Consider the following 26,458-nt stretch of genomic DNA (forward strand, 5'->3'; position numbering starts at 1 on the left):
TATGCCTCGTTTGCATGGATGGCATTCATCACGTACATGGCCTTTGTATTTAGGAAGTACTGTATTTAATGAAATTCAAGCAGCAATAGCCAAACCTTTTAACCTGACGTAAAGACATTTGAAGTTCGGCAGTGCAATACTATGGATGCCGTCACGTCGACACTCATGCTAGATCCTTCGTCTTAAAGTTCATGGATTAGCACACTGTTACTTGGGTGCAGCGTTTGCTGTGGCTATATAGCGCAAATCAAGATTTTGGATTTTGATTTCTACCGTGATGGAGAGATTACCGGTATGCACACCATGACATAGTTAAGAGAGGGGAGTCTTATGAAAACCGACAAATTTCTTTGTTGTATGTTTTTGTTCTCTTTTTAGGCCTTGACTGTGCACAAAACACAATAGTTGTTTACTCCCCACTGAGGAACTAACCAATAGAAACGTGGTGGTTACGTAATTCATGCATAGAGTATGAGCGCAAAACAAAAGATTGTGCACGGTCGTGGACCTTCCAACATAAATCTTGCCATCTTTGTTTTCTCCTTTGATGTTTGCCGGGCTTCATAGCCATTTCCCTCTGTAAAACTACGACCATGTGAAGGAGATTCTTCTCTCTTTCTTCTAGATCTCGGAGAATGACGCCAGGGAACCTTGGCTCGCAACCGGTCGATAAAACATAAACATAAAACATTTATTTTAACACGATAAGAATTAAAGCTTTGATTTCGTCGATCGTGTGATCAATCGCCATCCACAACAAGGGAAGTAAGTTTTAATGTAGCTCACGCATGACAGATAGGTTTCAACACGCTGCCACTTTGCGCCACCGCGGACAATAATTGCTGCCCTGTGATTAGCCACTAATTTACTGGTGGGACATTGCACTCACATTTGCTCGTCACGTACGGGTCAAATTCAAAACTTTTCTCCGGTGACTAACTGGCAATATCTCGCACAGTTTCAGAAACCATTGCGGAGCATTACTTCATCCTAACAAGCTATTCATTGTCATAGGAGCATAATGTGAGGGCTAATAGGTAGGTTATTGAGCTTAAGTGTTTGATTATCTCAAAGCAGTTTGTTTATCTGCAACTAGCTTGCATTTTGCGAAGCACGCGCTGGACAGCGTAGTCTTGGATGAAACTATATCCCGGGGGGGGGGGCACTCCCTTTTATGGGCTATATAGGTATGTGCAGCCCCAAAGGGTATGGTTTTTCAGCCGTTTTGGTCATAAATAGGGTATCGATTTCAGCTGATTTCGGCCATTTTGGGCCATTTTGGCCATATCAAGATTAGGGTATAATTTTTGCACCCTAACCTTGATATGGGTATGTTTTTAAGAAGAAGCCACAATTTCATCATGTAATCAACGAAAGGCCTTCACAAATTATGTTTACGGTAATTTAACATTGGTCTGAACCAGGGAACTAATTATAACGCAGGTCTGAAACAGGGTTTTGATGTAAGGGTCAGGTAATAAATAGGGTTTCGAATTATTGGTCGGTCATAAATAGGGTAGGGAATATCGCATATTTTGGTCATAAATAGGGTAAGTGTTTTGGGAAGCGGGCCGCACATCCCACCCAATTTTTCTGAGAGTACCGCCCCCCCTCCCCCCCGAGCGACATTAACACTATACGAACTACAAAGATCAGTGATCGTTAGACATTGCAACAAAAGTTTCGTTGGAGGATGAAGGGAGCTCTCTTTGTGAAGAGCAACAAGGATGAGAGCATTGCCCACTGATGCAGTAATGGACAGCAAAATGTTTAAGATTGAAAGAAATACCCCTATTCCTGTTGGGATTGAGGATTTGCTTGCTTCGTTCAGCTCGATTGTCGTGTTTTCGGTTACAGTGAAGTTCGCCATTCTTGTTCACTGGCTCTTGGTTATTGTAAGCGTGTTGACGCTCAAAGGACCTTTATAATGTGTTTTACACCAGCAGGTGAGATACATCATTTTCGAGTATCTTGATTCAGAGTTTTAGAGTGATCACAATAAAGTTGACAGCTAAGAACAAATGGTTGCCGGAAGAATTTTTGGCGGACGATCGTTAACGATTCTATAAAACGCCTGCTTTCAATTAAAACGATTCTTTTAACATGCTATTAAGCTCGTAAAATCTCTGTTGTTGAATTGACTTTTAAGTGGAGTTTTTTTTTTTTTTTCTCAGTAATAAAAGACGCATTTAACTAATTATAGCTCGTTCCGCAATCTCGTTCTATAGACAGCACTTCACAATGCTTTCCTACATACTGTTCCAAGTCCCATTCATTTATTGATCCATTTGTATTCAGTCCGGAATGACTCGAGTAGCAATTCAGTAGGAAGCTTTACAACATATTTTATGCTCTTCAAGGAAATCATGAGTTGTTGTTGTTGTTGTTGTTGTTGTTGTTTTGCCTTCTTTTTGAAACTTTTGAAAGTATTTAGTTCCAATACGTACAACCCAATATGACAGTAAATGCCTGATACGTACGAATTTAGTAGTTTGATTCACTTTTTGCACTAAAGTGGACCTTGAAATTTCCCTCGGCAAAGCAGACTTTTTTCTACTTCAATATGCACCTCAAGAGACCGGGAGAGAAAATATTATAAGGAATATGAAATGTGGAAATTACATCAACTCCGAAAAAAAATCCGCGTTCCAGATGGGATTTGAATCCAGGACCCTGCTCAATCTAGCCGGACGCTCTAACCATTTAGCTACTGAAGACTCTATGTTGAGCAAGGGTGGTTAGAGCGTCCGGCTAGATCACGGAGGGTCGTGGGTTCAAATCTCATCTGGAACTCGGATTTTTTTCCGAGTTGATGTCATTTCTACTCACAGTTAACAGAGAAAATATTGAAAGTAGAAATCCTACAGTAAGGGATATTCTAATAATGATATACTAGTCAACCAAAATCGTTCTCCTTTTCTTGCCCTATACGTTTAAAAAGGAAGAAACTTGAATAAAAATATAATGAACAGGTGAAAAAAGGAAATTATATATAATTTTCATCTTTTTTGGGGGGGGCCGCGCACATGTCTTTTAATCTTTTTCTATGGGTGAGAAAAACATTTTAACTACCTCTTGCACCCGCTTTCGGCTGTACAATAGTCTTTTTCCTATCACTCATGAATAAGTTCACCATTCTTGAGTCATTAAAAATAAATGAAAAGAAAGTGCTTTTGTTTTGTACGTCACATTATCCATCCATACGAATCAAAACTTTGGGTTTAGCTTGATTGGCAGCAGTGATTAGGGCTAGGAAAATCTCTCGTTATAAAGAACCTCTTTTCCAGTAACGTCACTTGGAGAGAACGGTCCATTTTTTTCTTACTTACATCAGTTAGATTGATGGACATACGCTAATTAAAGGTTTAGTTTCATTTTGACACAAGTCGTCAATCCTAGCTTGATCTGTACTCAAACATTGCGTCATTAGATATTGTCCCATTTTTTCGAATACTGATTAGTAATTTATCAAAAGAAACTTGTAAACTTTTTTTTGTGGACCATTTTTTGAGAGTTTGACTTGTACAGGCCAATATTCCCCAGTGCGGCTCGAGCAAGCTAGATTAGAAAGTAGTTAATTATATAGCGCGAAAAGAAAAAAAATAAACGGCTTACTGCCAGTTTATGTGGAAATGGTCCGTATAGCAAAATCCCGACGAAACCTTTCCGTTAAAAGAACATACGTTAATACTTTTTAGGTAATTTATAGATTTTTAGGATTAATTTATCGTTGTTTTTGTATATCAAAAGGCAAATTACAAGGAAAGTACTGTATGTGGAAAAACAAAGATAAGACAGTTTTCACTTTTCAGGGACAATACCTAGTAAGCTTACTTTTTAACAGATTAAAGCATACTCATTGATCTGTCAGAAATGCGGGATTAAACGTATTTGTCTTTTTTTTTTATTTTTTGAAGTCCGGCGTTGCAGTGCTATGAAAGCCGTCATATTAACATTCATGCTACGTCTTAAAGTTCATGGATTAGCACACTGTTACTTGGGTGTAGCGTTTTCTTTGGCTAAATAGTGCAATTCTTGATTTTGAATTTTGATTTTAAGCGTGATTGAGAGGTTATATACCCCACAAGACAGCGATTCCTCTCTCTTTCTGCTCGGAGAAAGACAAGAGGGAACCTCTGCTCGCAACCGATCATGATTGATCGTTTGATCGGTCGCCGTCCGAGCCAAGGAACGAATGAATTAATGACTGTTATGAATTTTACACATAACAGATGGATTCACGCCAAACGCTGTCAGTTTGCGCGTCTGCCGACAATATCTGCTGCCCGGTGGGTGGCCACAAAATAGCAATTGGCAACACTGCACTGACATGGGTTCGTCCCGCATGTGTCAAATTCAAAACTCTTGTCTGATGTTTTGCTGCTCGCACAGTTCCGGAAACCATTGCTGTACATTAAAAAATCCTAATAAGTTATTCATTGTCATTCGCCGAAAATAAGTAGAAATTTGCAATTGATTGCGTAAAAACATCTTGCATAACAAAGCATAGCACATGCATGCGACTTAACAAATTGACGTCAGTTTTACATGCGTCTGTCCTGTTATTGATCATGAATTTCGTCATAACATTGTCAAGGTAGCTGTGGATCCGCCGACTACTTTGAAAATGTTTTGACGAAATTCATTGTCAATAACAGGACAGACGCATTAAAAACTGACATCAATTTGTTTTTTGCGATAACAAATTGTCAAATTGCCCGCTGTCGCTCGTTGACGCATCGCATAAATTGTAAATTCATGTGTCTGTCCGCTTATTGACAATAAAAATTAGCCAATGAGCGCGCGAGAATTTCTGCAGTTATCGTAAAAATGCCGATGTAGTTCGCACATGCGCGAAAGGAAATCGAACGGTTTGAAGCAGAGCTTCTTTCTCGTTTCTCACCGGGCAGAAGGACTGAGCGAGATCTCTTTCTCGCAGGGTAGAGATTGTACGACTTGCCATGAGATCTGGTATGGAGGTAGATACCTCTTCGTGATGACTTGAAGGCATACTTGAGCATTAGAAAAAAAAGGCGCCAATCAGAGTTGGTGTCAAAACACATCATGGCTGCACACCACTTTGTGTGCTAAATGCTTCGTAGAAGTGCTGTTATCATACTGTACCGATTCCATCATACCATCACGAAAGGCCTCTATGATGCTGCGCAGTTCATGTGGGCAACCAGAGGAAGCAATCTAAGGAGAGCGTCTCTGGTTACCAAGTCAAACGCCTTAGTGAGGTCTATAACTGCCAGGTAGAAAGGTTGTCGCTGATCCCTGCAGTTATCTTGTAGTTGCTGCAGGACAAAGATCATGTCGATGATGGATCGATTTCTGCCTTCAACAACAGCCTTGAATAAAAACGATTTTTTTTTCAAAATCCATTTGATTCTGTACAATCTCCCTTGTTGAATCGAATTTTGGTAGTTGTTTCACGACAATTAAAGACTTATTCCAAATGTCGTAGTGCTATCCCCCAATATCCTAATATAATTAGACAGCACTTCACGATGGTTTCCTATACTTAATGTGTAACATAATTTAATTATAATTAAGTTCAACGTCCATTAATATATTGATTCCATTTGAATTCAGTCCAAAATGATTTAAGTAGCAATTCAGTCCAAAGTTCTATGACAGATTTTATTCAAGAAAGTTATCAGAATTTTTGTCTTCTCTTTACAATTTTGGAAAAAAAAGTTAACAAAGCCTTACAGTCCTTCATCGGTAGTATCTGCTTGCGATGGTTCAGATTTAACCAGTAAACACTCGGATTAAACCAACGCACATTAAGGTGGCTCCCTACAGTATTAGAACGAACAGCCTCCGTATAGAGCGCGAGTTAGAAAGAAAAGAAAGGAATTTCTCTTACTGTTTTCCCTGTAGAGACTTACCAGTATGGGTACTGCTAAAATAAGGCTTATGTTTATGTTCTCTCGGAGCAGAAGGAAAAGAGACTCTCTGTATAATCTGTCGTTTACACTTAGAATTAAAATCCAAAATCGCAAATTGCACTATAATTTGCCACCGCTAACGCTTAACCCAGCCAACAGTGCTCTAATCCATGAAACCTAAGGTGAAGAACTGGCATGAGTGTCAACATGACGGTTTCCATAGTACTGTGCTTCTGGACTTCAAATGTCTTTACGTCAGGTCACAAAATTGAAAGGAAATTATCAAGAGAGCTCAGCGTTTTCTAAAACAGTCACAATAGCGGCAATCCCCTGACCCTCCTCCCCAACTACGCCAGGAATCGGTGGATCTTTCTTTTGCTAACAGCTCTCTTTTAAGGCAATTAGCAAACGTCATTAATTTCTGTTCGTCCCAAAGAAATATTCCTGCAGGAAAAATAATGTTAGTTATTGGGACTACCATTTAGAAATGTCATTTTTCTGGTCATTTTTCATTGGGATGAACCGAAATTTCCGGAATTCTCGACTAAATAGAAAGTGAGGCCATTTCGACCTGACGAGCGCCATCTTGGATTTGGAAAACAGGGGGGGGGGGGGGCTTTGGGAGGAAAGTGTCATAGGGAGTAGGAACGAGGCTTTATGATAAGTGAAGTGGGGAGGGTTGGGCTGGGAGCTAAAGAATTGGTTTTTAGTTCTTTTTAGATCTCTTCTTGTTATTCATTACGGAATGTAACTGACAAGCAATGGCCGTGATATCTATGAGTTTGTATGATTTGAGTTCCAGATGAATTGTTGAGAGTTCAGCCAATCCAATGCTGACCTGGTATTATGTGTTACTTTTCCATTTCTAAGCACACGCCGAAGCTATTAGCGCATTTTTAACATCATGTGAATTGAATTGAGAGAAGGTCGCCAGAAGGAAATGTATAGCGAAAAGTTGTTTAGAAGTACAAAAAAAAAAGGATTTTGGGGAAAGATCAACGCTTTTTCGCCGTTGTTTTGTCCCAAATGGATTGTGCAATGTTGATACGTGGAAAATGTAAGTTTTTGTTTGAATAACCGTGAAATGTGGGATAAAACCGACCGATAAAACTTCCTTGCTCGCATGAGGTTCATTGTGAAATTAAAGTGAAGGGAATATTTACAATTTTAAAACACACCTTATCTCGAGAGAATACCCGGAGTAAATGGTAGAAAAGACCCTCTGAAAAGTTAAATATAAAGACAGAAAAGAAGCTCCAAAACAGAAAATGAGACTGCACAAGAAACTTCTACCCTTTCTCACACAATTTCAACCGTCATTACCAAAATTTGAAAAGCACCATAAGAGACAAATGTTAGTTTTAAATGCAAAACCAACCAGTATTCAGAGAGATATTCAAGGAGTCACTATTGATTTCTTATAGAAAAGGAAAATCGCTTCAGACATGCTCGTAAAAGCAAAACTTTAGAGGCCAAACAGCATGAGTCGCGCGGTCTCTCTACTCATTTCAATCAACCCCCGCCACACAGCACAATGATCACCACCGGGCATATTTCAAATATTATTTGTATAACTGAGCTTCCAAATAAGCCAAGAGTAGCCTGTACAACACTTAAAAGGCTTTACTGGGTTAATTACTCTCAATTTATACCTAATTTTGGAATAATTTAAGACCATTACGCGATGTAAATTCACAATAAACCTCACACAAACAAGGGAGTTTATCGACTTGCAATGTTTGCCCCCTGGCGATCCCAGAGTTCTTTGCGCATAACACGGGTATCAGATTGCTGGCAACTCATTCATTTCTATAAGTTTATAATAGTTACACCCGACTGTTATCGGAACATTTACTGCTTTCCTGTTTTTCGCCCACGTTTGGAAAATTAAAATATCGTACCTTTTAAACTTTATTCTCGGTGAATACAGTTAAAACGTTTCCGTTTGATTCGGTGCGAGATTCACCATCTTGTTCATTCTATTTTTTTGACTTTATTCAGTAAAGTGAATTAATAAATTTAAAAAAAATCTGAAGATTTCAAAGAGCTCAGGTATAAGTTTGAGTCATATAGACTAACATGTTTAAAGAAAAAAATGCACTTTATCCGTCAATTTTTTTTTACCCGAAAAATACGAAACATCATTTAACTGTTATTGCTACAACAGCTATATAAAATACTAATTCGACTTTTTTTGCTTCCTTTCCAACCCATTGGCCAAACAGACTTGTAGGTAGTCGCAAGTAGGCGCAAATTTAACTCGCGTAGAGACTTGCGATGGGTGGCCAAACGGAATCGCAAGTTACCCAAGTCGCAAAAAAAAAAACATTTCAAGGCGAACATATCCTGTATTTCATTGGCTAATAAAAATTCTATGGACGTCACTGAACTTGGGTTGACCTGGGTTGGGTGGCCAAACGGTGAAAAACTTGCGTCGGCTTGCATGCAAATTTGATATCAACCAAAATGAGTGCTAGTCAACGCAAAAGCACGCCAGGCCTGGCCAAATGGAGTCACAAGCACACCCAAGTTTTCAACTTGCGTCTGCTTGCAAGTCTGTTTGTCCAGGGCTTTAGCCAAGACAGATTTCCACGTGAGCTTGTATTTTTTTTTCTCATTTTAAATATGAACATCAGGGAATAAAAGACAAACTAAAGAAAATGCAGTCTTTCTTTTCTCGTGGTTCGTGATTCGCTGACTGAGAAAGCGTGCAAACAAAATCCTTGTCATGTATTTGGCGCACTTGTCAGTGATTGGTTTGAGTTTCTAATCCATATTCATGACAAATTGTAGAATCTGCGTCAGACCATGTTGTCCGTTGGTGTGTGAAGACGTGTCGTCCTTGTGAAGGCGAGTTGGAACTCTGGAGGCAAGAAGATGCTTGAAGAAGAAGAACTGGAAGCTTGGAAAACGTCTTTAATTTTGTCCAACTGAAGGTAAGCTTTGCCTTTGGAGAATATTGCTTTAAGTTTGCCTGAAAAGTTATCAAGGTGACATTATGTTGCGTTGCTGAAGCGCCAACACGTGCGCTTTGAGATTGTTCACTGAATTGGGCGAGGAATATAATATTTTATTCTGCAATATTTGAGAGAAGTTACAAATTTGGAATTTGAAATTTAAAGTATCGAAAGTATACGGGGAAACCTTACAAGCTTTCGACGAGGACGGTTTTAGGTTTGTAGCAGAAATAAAACCGAGAGGGCGTGTTAAATTTTGAAAAATTGCATCTCTGAATGCAGACAGGGCTTATTATGTCAAAACAACTACGAAATTTTATCTTTTTCCACTGAGAAGCTTTATTTTGGAATTTTTTGCACTTCAACCTCTAAACCTAGTTTGGCCTCGACGGAGATTACTACTCTTGCCTTTGCTATGTTGCATTTGAGACTGTATTTTGGAGTATTCTCTAGTTATGTCTAACAATTTTTTTGAATTTGCTAATCATAACGTTTGTAAATCATTTTTCAGGAACCGTTAAGGAAACAATCTGACGAAAAGGACAAACTGGAATCACTGAATCGGAAGGAATACTACAAAGATAAGAAGTTTGAAATGTCAAATAATTTTAAGTGAAATGGTGGCTGATTAGTTGTTTAAGTTTGTAAAGGATGTGAACTCTTCAGCTATATTACTGACTGTCTTGCTGCAAGTCCAGAAAGATTACATCACATGGAAATAAGTACAACGATGTTCAAGAATCGGTTGATGTGAGTTTAGCTAAGCTTCAGCCACTATTTACAATCTCCGTTGATGTCACAGCCCAGTGATATTTCTAAAGGTGGCACTGTAAAACGCACGAGAGTTTTAAAAATACGTGAAGGGAAACACTGAATCAACTTGCTAAAGCAGCAAAATTGTTTACGGTTCTTAATACAAAACTTAACGTTTCCAAATTGACTATTTGTGCTCGTTCCATCAAAATCAAAGACAAATTGTCATTGTCATTGCCCTTGAAGACAAATGAACGAAATTAAATTGTCTTTTTCACAACTTTGGACGTTAAATCATTGATTATTAGACTAAGACCAACTGTATTTGGAAATTTAAATTTGCATTTCTGTCATAGATGGTTTTTCCCGTGCTGTCAAACAAAATCAAACACAAATTGTCATCGCGTTTAGAGACAACTGAGCAAGATTAATGTGTTTTTTCTACAACATTAGAGGAATAAAGTCATTGATTATTAGCCAAACGCCAGCTGCTTTTGGACATTAACGTTTATTTAGTAAAAAGTGCCACCTTGCAAATATTCACCAGTTTGTTTCATCAACCAATTAGTTACAACTGACAAGAGAACACTAGTTTTTCCAATGTAAAGCGGGACAAATTTCCTCTTGCAAATCATTGTGAATCGATTTTAATGTTGCAAATCATAACAAGTTTATTTTTTTCAAGAATTGGCTCACGTTATCTCACAACGCGTACGGAAAACGCAGGTCTCTATGTTCTCTTGTCATCTAATTTAATAGTTTGTATACTAAACTCTCCTGTCTGGTTCATAGGATGTTACAATGTAGTTTCGATTCAGGATCAGCCGTTATACAGACCACAAAATCAAACATTTTGAACTCCCGTTGTTTCTTCTCGCGCCATGTTTTTTTACAAATATCAAAAATTAAATCGACAATTATAAAGTCCGGCGACGTTTTTACACTGCAATTGTCTTGCTTTTGCAAAGTTATTCTTGTATGTTATCATCAATGTTTTTTTTTTTTTTCATGCAACCTCTGTTATCGTCCTCGAGTCAAACAGCTCTTTCATTTGGCGAGAAAGAAAATTAGCTTTCTAAATTATCAACATTGTTTAAATTTTGATTTTTTCACTTCTTTCGCAAGTGCTAAATCATTCTACCAGAAAACGAACGTCAGACAAAACTTTGTTCAAGATATTTTTTTCTCAATTAACAGTCGTATGGAAACATTCGTTTGGTTAACGTAATCTTTAGTCATGAATACTTCTGATTAAATTCTTATTTCTTTTTGCAATTTGTTGTTACCTCTTAGTCCAATGCAAGACTCGAAGGAAAGAAATTATTGATACCACTGTTTAAAATGTTTTTTTGGAATATACAGCAATCTCCATTTTGAATTATCTTCTCGCTTTTTTTGCAACGAACAAAAGACAGTTGATTTTTCTCCAATTGTCTTGCTCAATCAAAACCATTTTATTTATTGTTGTGAACAAGTTTGGCACCTCTTGCCTCAAACAAACAAGAAAAAGAACTTGCTACTTTTTTAGAATGAAAAGTCTCGTGAAATTTTGTGTTTTTATCAGCTTTCATAAGCTTTTTTTTACAAAAGACAGTTGCGGCCCGGATTGTCTCGCTGGCACAAAATTATTGTGTGTCGTCTTAAATTGGTGTTTACTTCTGCTCAGAACACAAGAAAATCAAGGAAAGCAATTTATTATAAGCCTCGTGAAAATGTTAATATTCTTTATTAGTTTTTTGAACAAGAGAGCTTCGTTTATCTAACAATACATGAATGCATTGAGAACTGATTTAACTGTTTATCACAATTCAAATAGCTGTGGCAAAAAGTCTTTGGACAATTGTTTTCCAAAATTAATTCAAGACAAAGTTGTTCAAGATAGGAAAAATGAACGAAAAAGATTTCACAGCGACTTTTTTTTCTTTTTTTTTTTTCATTTATCTTTATTGTGGTCTGTATAAGTATGATTCGGTTAAGTTTTGCATGTCAGTTGATTAGCAAAGGTTCGTGTGAAGGGGAGGGGGCTGAACTCGGAGTAGCGCTTGTTTTCCTTGGACCAGACACTGGGTTTTGTTTAATATTTACATCTACATTAGAGGAAGATCTTTTTCTCCCGACATTAGATGAAGCACAGGACAAACCAATACAAATTGTATCAAGTAAAACCGAGTTTTAAATTTTGAAATATATTGTTAAGAATAAGACTGAACGCTGTTAGAGAGTAATTTCAAAACGAGGAGCTAAGCAATTAAATTGTTATTGTACGGCTAAAACAAAAGTTGAATTGCTCCAGAGTATTTTGAAACCTTGTCTTTTCTTAGGTCAGGTAATTTATATATTGGATTGTTTTTTCTTCGTTTTCTCGTGCAATGTTAGCAACACTAACTTAATTGTCACAAGATTTAACAAAGAATATGGAGCCAATGAATTAAATTGTTATACTGTGTGTCTAAATTAGGAGATGAATTTGCTCCAAAAAAGTTTTAGACTTTGATAAGCTCATGTATTTCAGTTGTCGGATTGACTTTGATTCATTTTTCTCGTTTAGTTTTGACGCCTTTGTCTAATCACAAGATTGAATGAAAAACGTGGAGCCAAGCAATTTAATTGTTATATTCTTTGGCTAAAACAGCAGTTGAAATTGCTCCGGAAAAATTTTAAAACCTTAAGTTACGGGTTTTTCTATCTCTTGTCGTTAAAAGTCTACACTAGTATGTCAAAACGTTAATAAACGGACTTGAACCAAACAAATTAAATTGTTTTATTCTTTGGCCAAATTAACAGTTGAGTTTGCTCCAGACATTTTTAGTTTGACTTTGCTTAGACCACATTGATTGAAGTGTCTCTTTTTTTTTAATTTGTCCTGTGCCACAAATGATTATTGTCGGGGGAAAAAGTCTTTTATCGGAGGCAACATGGCAGGTTATACGAATTTTTAAAAACGAAGGCCGATTGGAAATATTGCCTGATTAAACAGATGAAGTTTCGCGGCATCACTACCGATTTCATCATGGTGGAACCGGTTATGGCGCCGTGAAACTTCATTTGTTTCGTTTTGGTTTTTGGTAAAGAGAAAATTTAGAAACTGGGTCAACTTTTCATCACTTGCCATGTTGCTTCACTATATAGTTGACATGAAAACAATATCTCGAGCACAAAAAGTTGAAAGATCAACTTTTCGGAGAGGAAATTCGGTTCAAACTTTGATTTGGAAAGGAAGTTTTAAACTTAAATATCGTGTCCGTTTTTAAGAGTCGAGGACCCAATTGGCGTTTTACTTTCAATTTTTTTGCACGAGACATTGTTTGCATGTTTTTTGGCGGGAAAATTTCAAGGGTAGCCATTTTTTTGCCCAAAATGTTGCGAGGGGAAACGCTGTGCAAATTTTTTCCAATTTTCCCGCCAAAAGTCTTAGTATATAGAGGGAACATTTTTTCGTCACACCTTTTTTATTAATTAATTGATTTTTCATTAACTAATTAACTTATAATCAAAGAGTATTTGAAGTGAATAAAGTTTTGAAACACAAAACACTTGTTTTTATTTATTGTTTAAAACATTTATTGAAGATAATAAAAGAGATTACAAAGAAGTAAAGGTTGACTTTATAGACTCTTATTCATTGCAATATTAATGTAATAAAGAGAACAGACACATGAACTGAATACAATTTATTGAAACTTATTACTATTTTTTTTTTTAAAAAAAATTGGCGCATGCGTATTTTGGGCGCCGTATTTTTCTAAGTCTTTTGGCGGGAAAATTAAAAATTTTCAAACAGATGTTAACAAGAAGTAATTTTTTTTAAAAAATTGGCGCATGCGTATTTTGGGCGCCGTATTTTTTCTAAGTCTTTTGGCGGGAAAATAAGAATTGTTTAAACCGAAGGTAATGACAAAACCACCGTCACGAAAAATTGGTGTAAAACTAAATGACCAATTCGAAGGTAATTTTAACTCAAATGGCACAATAATTTTGTTTTACTGGGCTGATCGATATCCTTAACTTGAAAATACCACAAACTCTGAGCGAGTGCTTCTCGACCCACAAGAAACTCGGGTGCAATTTTTTTTTTATCGAATGATATCTTGAAAAAAATCTAGTTAACTTTGTTTTTCTACCTCTGTTAACTTTTGCTTCGATATCTGTATTTCTTGCTTGATTTTTGCTTGATCCTATTTCATTCTGGGTCTCTGAGGCACCCAGAGACCTGAAACAAGAAGAAAAATAATCAGCAAATGCAATCATAAATTCTTTATAGTAAACAGTTTCCTATAATCATATCAGATTTTTTACTTTCCCCGACTTCCAGGGAAAATTAAAATATTCGAGGCGATGTTATCTGCAAGCATTTTAAACGAAAATTATTAACATTAAATCACCCAAAAATTCTGAAGCTAATTCTAGCCCAAAGTAATAAGTTCACAAACTTCAACGCCACATGTCGCTGACATCGCTAAACTAATCAGGATACATTCAACACTCGAATGCATTAAGGCCTGCTTCTTCTTTCATTTATTGTTTACACTAAGGAACAGTGCAAAATAAATGTACAAAAAGTTGCAAGTTAAATTCCTAATTTCATTTGCTTTAACGAGCGGAAATCAAATAAATTCTGTTGAACGTTTTGACTGCCAGTTTAAATGTAACTTTGATAGTTTATCAGATGCATGAGAGATTGCCGTTCACACATTCTAGAAAATAGGTGTGATCAACTTTGAATAAAAGTCATTGTGGACTTTTGGTTGTTTTGGTAAAGTCGGTTTGACTGAATTTCTACTGATACAGAATTTTTATCCACAGACACAAGCCATGGATGTATTTTTGTATATATTATACACCCGTAGAATCAGTTAAATTTTCGTCGCTGACACATAACAAGTAGCTTATAAAGCTCAAACCCACCTGTGCGTTACAGTTTTAGCTTTGCCTTCTTCGAAGCGTTTGGTTATAACTTTGTCCTGTAGTAAACAGCCTTATATAAAATCCAAAAACTAATCGACCAAAATACAATGGGTACCGCCTTACTCTCCTTTAAGATATAAGCTTCGTCGAAAATAGGAAATAATTAAAAAACAACTCTCTCAGATCAATGAATACGGCTTTCCAGCGAAATAAAAATTCAAACTAATCGTGATCTTATTTAGCACGTGACCTCGAATGAATTATTGCTATTGTTTCGTGTGAATGATATAAACAAAGTGCTGACGTCACGTGAAAACGATCTAAAAAGCTTGAACAAAGCAGTTAAATGTTAAAACACCGCGTTAAAGTTTTAACTTTGCCTTCTTCCAAGCCTTTGTTTATAACTTTGTTTTGTAGTAAGAAACCTGATTCAAAATCCAAACACTAATCGAACAAAAACAGTGAGTACGGCCTTACTCTCCAGGTACATTTTCGTTTATGATATAAGCTTCGTCGAAAATAGGAAATAATTAAAAAATTTCTCTCTCAGATTAATACATACGGCTTTCCAGCGAAATAAAAATTCAAACTAATCGTGATCTTATTTAACACGTGGCCTCGAATGAATTATTGTTGTTGTTTCGTGTGAATGATGTAATGATTTTGCAAGTCTAAACAAATTTGTGTTTTGTAGCGTGAATATTCAGTGCTCTGTTCGAGCCAAACTCTGACATAACAACAAAGAAAATATATGTCACCTTGTAAAGGGCAAACCATCGGTAGAATTTGCAAAACATCAATAAATTAATAGCTCTTGAGGATTACACATCAAAAATCACGTGATTTAGAATGTGGCCGAGGAGGCACGGGTCTGGTCACCGACCACTCTCGGTTACAGGTCGCGCGGTTAAAAATTATGTATCAGTCATTTCTGGTATTTCAGAAAATTTCCGTTAAATAAATATAACGAACATCGAATCAGACCTTAATTTGCGATCCAGTCGTAATATGGGGTCAAATTACAACTGAAAAATCCCTTTCTCTTTTGTTCCTAGTGATATTACTTCGCAAAAAGTGTGTAGTCACAGTGCAGTATTAAGACAACAAACAAACCCCATTTATATTCCTGATATAAACCATTCAGTAATTTTGAAAAAACATATGATATTTTTTAATATCTACCTCTGATCTGATGGCTTATTGTTTTCGCCTCCATTTTCTCTTTCAGTCTTTTGTGTTTCTTCCATTCTTTCTTGGTTTTCTCCTTTGTCTCAAATCCTGCATTAATCGTAAACACAACCATGAATAAATACAATCACAATTAATTCTCAAATTAGCTACATGTCGCATGCGGAGGTTAATTTCCAGTTAAAACGATAGTACTCTGTTGTATAAGCATGCAAGTATTAAATCGAAATTAGAAAAAAATTCGTATAAAAATTGTCATTATTTATGGAAAAATGAACAAAAAATAAATACAGTTTATATTAATTTTACAGCAATTTCTGACAAATTCTGAAGACTCCGAACATTCCCGTAAATTTGTCTAAATGGCCGAAGATTTAAAAATTTCACGGTTATATAATAAAGACCAAAACAATTAACTTTAATTGATCGTTAGAGGAAGAAAACTTGTTTAACCCTCGGACGAACAAAGGGTGAGGGGGATGCTTCCCTTCCATAAGGTTTTGTCAAGATTTTTTAAAATTTTGAAATAATGATTTTCCCTAAGGGGCTGAAACTTTCAGTAGCTGTTCATTTTCATCCTCCACGAAAATTTTGATATGTCAGTTGTGTGTCCATTATTTTTTCACGCTGCCATGGCAACCACAAATTTTGTGTAGGTCTGGCCAAAAATCAATTTTTCACATAATTTTGTATTTTTCAGTTTTCTTCATCAAATTACAGAAATTCAAGAATTTTATGTTCCATAGACATCTTGGTTTAATTTCCGTTATTCTTGACTTCTTAAGGAAGTAGTGAAATCCAAGATGGCAGATACAAGATGGCGGGTCAAATGACGTCATTTGACGTCATATAACGTCATCACCAGCAAAAATGGTATCATCTTGTAGAGCGGGCTCAGGGCTATCTAATCAATGTAAATAAATTTTGCTGTTCCTTAACGAAAGGAAAACCCACGGGAGGGGGTTCCGTCTAACCCTCCCCTCTTATACCACGGTGGAGGTACGTATCAAAAGGGTTAAAAAAGTGAAAAGTTTTGTGCCTCGCATAAATTTATCGCTATTCAACCACACCGATGAAAACTCCTAGTAATTCGTTAGCAAAACTCTTCTCGGCTTTGTTTTACCATCTAGATTTTATCGTGTAAAACCAAAATTCAAAACAAAAAAACAAAAAAATGTTCATAATCTGCCTATGTTATTTTGGATCATCTCTATTCAAATAATACAGTGAAACGAACCAAGCATCACACCGTTTCTAATAAAGACGGTCTGAATACAGTAAAAAGACGACTCGCCAACTGTCCCTTTCTCAATCCGGCCCCAGCTCTCCTCGAAAATTTAAAAGAGAAAAGACTTCAGCATTCCAAAAACTAAGAAGCAGCCTACATTTTAACTGATTACCAACAAAACTCCCCAGCACTTACCATAATCTGCCCTTTATATTCCCCTATCCAGATCTTTAAAAAATCATGAAAAACAATTATTATGAGTCTTACCTATTGATGTTTTTTCGTTCTTTCTTCTGACCCCCTCTTCTTTCTTTACCAGTCTCTCTTGCTTCCTGTTTTCTTTCTCGGCTGTCCCCGAAATTTTTAACATACTCAGGATCATGCATAAAAAAAGATACATCAGTAAATGTTGTGATACTTAAATGCTCACCAGTAAGCTAGCAAAGTAGTTTTCAGATATTTTTTGGCCTAGTGATTAGCGCGCTGGACTCCGAAGATTTTGGAAATTGTCAGAGGTTAGGACAAAAGTGCGCAAAGTTGTTCTGCCTACAGCGTTTGGATTTTAAGTAATATATCAAACACGAGAGACAGTGTTTCATCGGGATTTCCAAACACCGAGAAGAGAGATGAAAATACGACGCACAGCGGAGTGTTTCTGAAGAAATTCGAGGTGTTTGGATGGCGGATGAAACACTGTCTCGAGTGTTTGATATATCTTCTCAATCGAAACAAAAAGTAAGAAATAAACGGGAAGTAAAATCGTCAAAATCTATGCTAATTAAGAAGAGGTATCCAAAACTCCTTCGCGGTTGTGATTTTCTTTGCTTTTACTTGACGAACTATTAAGGAATTTGAGAAGAATAATGTTAAAATCTGAAAATCAGAGTTAGCGTTTTTCGATCCTTTTTTAACACTTTAGCCATCGGTAATCCTTCTTTCATCTCAATGTTTTTAACCTGTCTTTCTTCTTTTGTTTTTTTTTTTTCCCGTATCGTGCATTAACTACTTACGAAAAACAAGTTAACTTCAGTGGTATCGAGCGACCGACCGACTGACAGACAGACGAATGGCTGAATTCATCCTTGTTTACCATATCATATCACTGAGGTTCTATAACCTTTTGGGTGTACTTAATCCACAACTAAATGAGATGAAAGTAATCAACTTACCTCTTAATCTCAAGTTACTCTTCTTTCCTGTCCTTTCTTTCCTTGCTTTGCCATTCATTGGTTGACATTTGACCGCAGGGAAATAAAAGAAGCAAACATGTTTAAAAGAGTGGAATATTTATACCTCATATAAATTAGACGTTATTTATCTACGCGGGCAAAACATCCCTGTAAAACGTCAATAAAAAGCAGTTAAGATTTTTTGACTGTCTGGATTTTATTATGTGAAACCAATTTTTAAAACAAGAAAACAAAACAGACCAACCCCATTCAAATTACACAGTGAAACGAATAAGGCACCACATTTTTTCTAAAAACACGGTGTGGATACAATTAAAACACAACTGATCAGTTGTGCCTCTCGTCATCCCCTCCCCCACCCCCAAATTTGAAAACATAAGAAATTGACTTGACTTGGCCTCAGCATCGGTATTCCAACAACTAAGAAGCAGCCTACATTTTAACTGGTAACCAACACTTGTCATTGTCTGCCTTTCATATCCCCCTATCCAGATCTTTAAGTTATCTTTACGAAAAACAATAATTAGGCTTCTTACCGCTCGATGGTATTCTTTTCTTTTCGTTCCTTCTTGCGACCTCTTTTTCTCTGCCAGTCTCTCTTTCTGTTTTCTTTTCTTTCTCTGTTGCTGCCGATATCGTAACCACACCAGGCATCCTGCACGAAAAAAAAAAAAAAAACGATACATCAATGAATGTAGTGGTACTTAAAATACTTACAGTAAGCTAGCAATGCAGTTCTCAGATGTTTCTTAGGAGATGCGGTGGCCTAGTGGTTAGCGAAGATTGCGGACTTCGAAAATTTCGGAAATTGCCAGAGGTTATGACAAAACTGCGCAAACTTGTTTTGACTTCAGAGTTTGGATTTTAAGAATAATTATAAAATCTGAAAGTGGGATTTAGCGTTTTGTAATTTTTTTCTTTCATGTTCCTTTTATCTTTCTTTCAACCTATCTTTCCTCTTCTGTTTTAGCAACCCGTCATCCTTCTTTTATCTCTGTTTTTTGAAGCTTCCTTTTTCTCCTCTTGTTGCTCCCTTATCATGCATAAACTACGTACGAAACAACAGTAACCGAAGTAGTGCCGACCGACCGACAGACAGTCGGACAGACGAACGAACGAATGACGAATGGTTGGATAGATTCATACATACATAAACTTATTCTTTCCTTCCTTCCTTTCTTTTTTTGTTTTGCCATTCAGTGCTTGAAATTTGCCTGGAGGGAAAGAAGTATTGTGTAAATACAAGAAAAGTAGCATGCTGTTTAACAAAAAGAAAACAATCTGCCGTAAGAGAAAACAGCTTGTGCTTGAGAACTATTATTTAATGATTTCAAATTCTATGCGTCACTACACGTAACTATATGCGTCACTCCGTCTTTTCACACTGCAAGAATTGTATTCTAATTATAATATTATCACCCAAATAGAATGTAAACAGTGTTTCACAATTAACAAAACTGACCTGTAGTTATACTATCATCGTACTGTCTGTGTGTCCATGTCAATCACAACAGCTTTTCTCCAGGTGCCTGTGACTTAGTGAGTGGTTTGCCTAATTGAGAAAATAAACAAGACGGTTACAGAAGCGAACATTTACTAATATTTTAACAGCGATACTGCCAATCTCCCCTCAAGAATTTGACGAGAAAAAGGACAGAGTATTGTCCCCTCCCCGCTTAACCTAAGATTGTCCTAAACTGCAAAAATAGCTGTAGCTCGGGTGTACAACTATTTTTGCAGTTTAGGACAAGCGGGGCGCGAAATAGAACATTAGCAGATACCGTACGTTCAGTTAACAAGACCCTTTTACGGAAATAAGACCCACGCTTAACTTGTAGAGCCAAAAAGCCTTCCGATTGCAACAAGAACAACCACTGACACCATCCGCCGCTCAAAAAAAAGTCCATATGCGCAGCACTAAAGAACGATATCCGTAGTAATTTCCGACCTCTGACACGGGCGTACAAGAATTGAGGCGGAGTGCCACCCATTTGAGGTTTTTTCAGAATTCTGAAAATAATATTTAATTTTTAATATTTTATATCTCTCAGATGTTTCATTATGTCACTTGACGTTGCCATAGCAACTACACTATCACATGCAGGTTGAGACAAATTGCGTGTTTTAATGGAATTGTTTGTTATTTCTAGTTTTCTTGGTCAGCTTTGCAGATGAGATTTTTTTTTTTTACAATGTGGATTAATTTGCCATCAATTTACCTGACATTGAAACTTGAGATCCAAGAGGCCTAACCACCCCCCACCCCCCGACCTTGTACAAAGTTGGGGATGTTTGTTTGATTGTTCATACGTTAAGGAAACTTTTAATGTTTACCTCACAGCGGTAAAGCTTATTTGCATTTTACCATCCAATATTCTTTGCACCTAAAACTTCTTCATAAAACATTTTGAAGCACAGAATTCCTTCCCATCGGAAGCGCCAGCATCGAAAATTCCTTCCCACGGAACCAAAGTAACTCCAGAAATGAGAGTTTGTTATCGGGAATTTCAAGGTTTCTCAACTATTCATGCTCACAAACGTTAAGGCTCAAGAAATCATTTACTGCAGAATCTGTTCTAGAAAGCTAAGAAGAGTTTTTTTCACGCGCGCCATGCTCAAACCTATCACCCATGATCCCTTGCAAGCATAAAATTGTCTGTTTGTTGGCCACTGGCGAAAACTAATTTAAATTTTCTACAACTTAAATTCTGTGTAAAATAGATTGTGTTACACCAACATAAGTATCAAAGGCAGTTATAAATGTCATAAATAGAAAGTTTGGCTAATTACCTCTCAAGAAGACCCTTCCAAAATGGAGAAAGAAATCCGCAACTCCTTCGATGTTGACTGCTCGCTAATTGCGGCCATCGTTTGAAAACAAAGTTCTTGTAAATCAAAGCTCCACACTGTCTTGTGCTCCTTGTACAATAAGACATCTACCATGACCATTTCTGACTGCAGTGTTATCGACTTGCAGGTTCCTTTGCCGCAGAAGAACCATAGAACGACGCTAAAATTAGCTTCGTTCGCCATCTCTTTCCTCGTGTGGTGGCAAAGTCGTAACTTGAATATTAATTTGACGAATGTATCTGCAATTCTAATGAATTTTCTTTTGTTCTCAAATGCCCTTTTTATTTTTAAATGGAACTTGACACAACCATGTGTTAACCTCCCCATTAACCGTGGATACAAAGTCTTAAAGCGAAGATAGTTGGGGTTTAGTTACGTTATTCGTTATTACTACTGCAATAAAAACTGTGAAAATCTTAGGTGTAATCTTCATACTCAACCCCTGAATTTGATCTTCCTTTGGAGAGGGGAAGGGGAGGGGGGGGGGGGGGGGAGTGGCTGCGGCAACATGGCGGACGTTCAGGCTGGGTCTTGCCATCGGAAAAGTCAGTAAAATCTGGACGCAGGTTAAGTCGGTTTAATCCAGTTTAAGTAAAATTCTTGGGATTTTGCATTCAGGGGACGATTATACCAAATTCCTCAGGTTAAGTCTTACTTATTCCTAAATAGGTTTGAAAATGCCTCGTATTATTTGTTGGAGAGCACTTGGAAGAATGCGAAAAAATTTGCGGAAACGCCGGCCTGCGGCTCGCTTACCCACTGCATCTCTCGTTTCTCAAAAGAAACACGGAAAATGTTTTCTGTTTAATACTCTAGGATAAAAACTAAATAACACGAGACAGAGGTTGTTTACCATTTACATGGAGAAACCGGTTCCTCAACGCTTTCTGTTTGTGCAAATGGTAAGCAAAAATGCCTGATGGTAAAGTCCGTCCGGATTAGCCATTTACTATTGAATCAAAAACCTCCAAAAGTTTAGCCTGATTATAATTCGAAGATGGCGGTAAAGAATTGCTAATCGCAAGCACATTTTGCCACTGGGATATTTCGGTGGGAAATTTTGGACAACCTTTCAAGACGTGCCTTTTATTTCTAAAATTTTCCGGTCGGTCGAGCTTAAATTGTCTTCCCATTTACATTCTGACCGAATTTTCCGGAATTTGGGGGGAAATGGTAAACAACCAGAGTTTCAACCAGAGTTAACGCACACTCTCGCTGGTAGGCTCAATTTCCACCGCTCTTTCGAGTCCAGTCTGATTAAACAGTCGTTTTGAATAAGGCATATTGCTGGTTTGGAAAGGATTCGAAAATGTGTCAACCCCAGCTGCAAGCGTGATAATACAGATTGGACTGTGCCCTTTTGTTGGTTAAGACGGCTTTTATCTGCTTCTAAGTCAGATTATTTTTCTAGCTTGTATGGTGTAGAAATGCGTACCCGCCGATATAATGCTGGGGTTAGCCCTGCAGGTTGCCTGGTCCTAGCCGGGGTAGTGGTGGCGGAGACGGGGGGGGGGGGGTAGGGGGAAGGGGGGCTGGGTAGAAATACACTTAGCCGGCCTGATGGGCCACTAGGTTCGCTAAAACGTTGGCTTACGGAAATATGCTCTCCGTCCCACAGAGTGATATCTAACTTTTTTGGACGTTCGTATGTCTACGTCACTCAGGGATCGACAGTGTGATGTAGTTAATTGTAATCAATAGTTCAGTAGCTCCGGTAACTCATGTAGTTCCTGCCATCATTAGTTTGCAAGGTGTGTTCTGTATTCCCTCCTTTTGGACAGCAGGTATACACTTTTTGCTCCAACGCCCGTTGGTTTGATTTTGATATTGATGGGAAATACATCATAACCCGAAGGGAAATCAGACCTTTTTACAGTTGTCTGCTCAGTGACCTGGCCTCTGAATGGCAGCGAGGCTGGAGGTGACCTTGTTTTGATAAAGACCTCACTGATTTTGTTGTGTAAATCAAGTTGTTCCAATGCTAGTTTGCATTAAATGAGGAGAGCTTAGAGGTTTGTATCAGAGCGAGATCACCTCCAACCTCGCTTGCATTCATAGGCCAGGTAACCAAGCACACAACTGTCAAATGGCTTATTCTAGGTCAGGCACACGATATTTTCAAACTGAAGTTTCAGGGTCATCAATACACAAAGTCCGGCCATTTTAGTACAGGCACTCTTGATTAGTTGCATTACACGTCTCATTCATAATTGCTGATCAATCAAACTTTTCCAGAGTAATTTTTGCCACCGTGTACCCATGGGAAAGACAATGAATCTGTACCGCAAGTCGCCCCCAACTACACATATATATAAAATATCTGTAGACAAAGTTAGCTTTTAGTTTAAGTTTTTATTCAAGCTGTTATATAGAGTGTTTTACAAGAATTACTTAATGATGATGTGTGCAGATCAATACACCTCTTCAGACTCTACTGCCCCTCAACTCATAGGTTATTTCGGGTAGCCAGCACCCCTGTCATGTTTGCTCTCATATAAAACCATTGTAAATTCTTCCTCCCTTTTAACTCTGAGGTGAAATAAAATTTTGTTGTTCTTGTTGCTGCTGTAGACCCCTCTCACGTGGTTAAGTTGTTATGTGCTCCCTAAACAGGAGTTTTTCTTCTGCACACTAAAAACGTTACGAAAAATAGCTATTTTAGCTTAAATAACACTCTATAAAGAGTTATTCCTCTGTTTAAGAAAAAGCAGTTAACATTAATCGTTATTGAATTACAGCAAAATGGTTAATAAGTCTTAATATCAGAAACAAAGCACCTTAATGCGCGGCAAACGAGTAATGGCATACTTATACCAATAAAAACATCATGATCAAACAAGTCAGATACGGATGGTATTATTAAATAACAACGTGCAAATACTGGAAACTGTATGAAATATTCTCCTGAGTAATCCTGAATTGTGTGGCCATGAGAAATAATTACACCCGCTTTCAGTGTTACGTGCATAGGCCACATCTTTCGACATGCCATCTTTCGACCTGCTATGTAACCTGGCCTACTTAAAAAATGTAAGTACAACGGACTTCTTTACGGTCGAACTCGAATTGTAATGATGAAAGATTGATTTATTGCATCGAATGATAAGTATTTTTATTTTATACGAAGAAGAGTTAGGATGTTTGTCTGTTCGAACAAATAGACTTTAAACTTTGGACTTCAAGAAAATATAACCCTTGAGAAGATATCTGTGCACGCCTTCTGCAAGCCACATACACACTTAATGTTCCAGTACTCATAAGCGTACACATACATTTGAAATTTCGTAGTATTAGAATAGATGTTAAACTGTTCAAGTCAAAATCACCACACAACGTTTTAATTTAGAAAACATGCTTTTCATCGTCAACGTTAAAGACGTTTACGACTTTGTAATCTTGAATACTGAAACTCAAACGTTGTGTCTTGCTTTTGTAATGTTTATCATATGTTTAAATATAAAATTAATATTACGACCTCTCAACAAAAAACTCTGTACTGAGTGACTTGTTTTTGGTCTGCGCTTTATTGACAACGGTTTTTATTTCCTTCTTAGTTATGAGTCTCGGCTCTTTTTAAGAGACGCCAATACTGAAAAATGGGGATATCACTTAGACAATAATATCACAAAACAAGCATGACGTAAAAAGGTCAATTATATTTGTGCAAGAATCTTGTCCGAAAAAAAAAATTGATACCTAACAAGGTGCAACGGTCGTGTTGGTCATATTGTGTTGGTCAAGTTCAAGTCTGATTAATAATAGTAATTGGACCGAGTGGAGTACAATTCAGGAAGTAATCGCGCGAGTAATTTCAAAATCGGACGAGCGAGAAGCGCGAGGCCGATTTGAAATTACTAGCATGATTACTCCCTGAATTGTACGACACGCGGTCCAATTGCTAATTAATCGTATCTATTACAAAATTTGGAGTTAAAATGTCTTTTGAGAACTTCTTTTGAGTGAAAACGTCTGTAACGCGTTTCATAAGTTTGGAAAACTGTAGGAAACAGTGCGTAGGAAACCATTAAAGCGCGCGTAATCAAATCACGTGGGTTTCCAATTACACGATTACGTGACAAATAAGCTCGCGGAGAACCAATCACGATCGAGAATTTTGTTATAGATACAATTACTACTACACTAGGCAGCCTCTGTAAATACGAAATTCACTTTTACCATTATCAACAGAATAAGGCAAGTTTTCGCCCGCAGTGCCAGAAAAGAAGTAGAAAGAACCCTGCTACCAGTCAAGTCCACTTTGGTTGTGAAACCCAACGGCGCATTTGCGTTTCACGTTAGCGAGAACATTTAGGACGTCTTTCAACAGATCGATTGTAAGCTCGGCACCTTCAATAACAGTTCCTGCAGCAACTGAAATTAAATAAGCAAATTAGTAGGATCTTAACAAGACCTTTGTACGGTTTGCATCAATCGAAATCTTGTTAAAAACCTTCCCAAAAGTGGTACCGATCTAGGGAAGCATACTAAAGACTTGAATAAAAGCAAAATTAAGACTTGTTAAAATTCTTGTTACTCGTAAGCCCACATAACGTTATCCAGTGGTTAAGTGTGAAGAAAAAAAACCACGCTATCCACTGAATAGTGGTAATTTATTCGGGGATAGCGTTATCTATCTGTCGAACGACCCGTGCCTTGCTCTTTCTCAGTCGCGCAACGTCAAGTTCTCTCGTTACGGTCTTTCCCATTGCGTGGCAGAGAGAGGGCTAGCTACTCATGTAATGAGAAACACGGCAAGCCGAGGGGGGGGGGGGGGGGCACTCCATAACAACTATATGGGTATGGTTTGCAGGCAGTTTAGCTTTGGATGAGTATAGACATCAGACAGTTTTTGTCTAGAATAGGGTATGATTTACAGGACAGGTGATCAGTGTATAAATAATTTAGCGTAGAACAGGGTTTGTTGCCCGGGTTCCATAATAGAAATTGAAAATCGAAAGTGACTTTGTAAGATATTGGTTTAATTAACGTAAGTTGGACTGTGATAGTGATGAAGTTTCTGCATGGAAAATAGCTCGTCTGGGATAGGGTAGGGGTTTTTAGTGCCTAGTCTGATCATGGTCTAGCATAGAGTGAAAAGGGTTTCAATGTTCCAGGAGCACACCCCTACCCAATGACTTACACAATACTCACCCCGGGCAAATCAGCTAGTGTCAGACTACTTCCTAAACTATCAGCTCATGACTTTCACGAGTCGCCGCAAACCTTTGCCATCTTTAGAGGACAACTTCTGGAAAGTTTTAGTCTTTTTTCGTACAGTATTGTTGCGTGTGTATTCGTTTTTTCTGAGACCGATTCTAATTCGGTTTATAACTATGGAGACAATTCATTTCATGTGCTAGGCCTTTAATTACCATTACTAAAGATCATTTACCTTTGCGCTTGAACTTTTCGCTGTCTTGGTCTTCCAAGTCCTTCGGCCCCTGCAGTTTAGCTTCAGCGTTGTGAGATCGCTTCAAAAAGGCTCCCCGTTCC

General features: G+C 37.5%; 1 protein-coding gene and 4 long non-coding RNA genes across 5 annotated transcripts in view; 1 reads left to right on the forward strand and 4 right to left on the reverse strand.

Annotated features, from left to right (window-relative positions):
• Positions 1-111: 111 nt before the first annotated feature.
• LOC149101248 (uncharacterized) lies at positions 112-9,746 on the forward strand. The gene is made up of 3 exons (XR_016203186.1): positions 112-292; positions 8,688-8,830; positions 9,363-9,746. It is a non-coding gene; the product is annotated as an uncharacterized LOC149101248 (long non-coding RNA).
• Positions 9,747-13,313: 3,567 nt separating this feature from the next.
• LOC149101249 (uncharacterized) lies at positions 13,314-17,335 on the reverse strand. The gene is made up of 3 exons (XR_016202991.1): positions 17,193-17,335; positions 15,692-15,787; positions 13,314-13,814 (listed from the first exon to the last, which is right to left on the reverse strand). It is a non-coding gene; the product is annotated as an uncharacterized LOC149101249 (long non-coding RNA).
• A 551-nt stretch (positions 17,336-17,886) lies between these two features.
• LOC149101250 (uncharacterized) lies at positions 17,887-18,787 on the reverse strand. Its single transcript, XR_016203184.1, has 2 exons — positions 18,652-18,787; positions 17,887-18,139 (listed from the first exon to the last, which is right to left on the reverse strand). It is a non-coding gene; the product is annotated as an uncharacterized LOC149101250 (long non-coding RNA).
• Positions 18,788-19,270: 483 nt separating this feature from the next.
• Positions 19,271-21,179, reverse strand: LOC149101251 (uncharacterized). The gene is made up of 3 exons (XR_016203177.1): positions 20,906-21,179; positions 19,578-19,667; positions 19,271-19,329 (listed from the first exon to the last, which is right to left on the reverse strand). It is a non-coding gene; the product is annotated as an uncharacterized LOC149101251 (long non-coding RNA).
• Positions 21,180-23,308: 2,129 nt separating this feature from the next.
• Positions 23,309-26,458, reverse strand: part of LOC110041142 (DELTA-actitoxin-Aeq1a-like) — a 4,624-nt gene continuing 1,474 nt past the window's right edge. Inside the window, exons 2-3 of the mRNA XM_020746418.2 lie at positions 26,358-26,457; positions 23,309-25,336 (exon numbers count right to left, since the gene is read on the reverse strand). Coding sequence (XP_020602077.1) covers positions 25,206-25,336; positions 26,358-26,457 — 231 coding nt within the window. The 3' untranslated portion in view covers positions 23,309-25,205. The remainder of the gene's footprint in view (positions 25,337-26,357; position 26,458) is intronic.

The sequence above is a fragment of the Orbicella faveolata genome, unplaced genomic scaffold (genome assembly GCF_042242905.1).
Source record: "Orbicella faveolata isolate gen_17 unplaced genomic scaffold, um_ofav_v1 contig_4, whole genome shotgun sequence".
NCBI classification, from domain to species: domain Eukaryota; kingdom Metazoa; phylum Cnidaria; class Anthozoa; order Scleractinia; family Merulinidae; genus Orbicella; species Orbicella faveolata.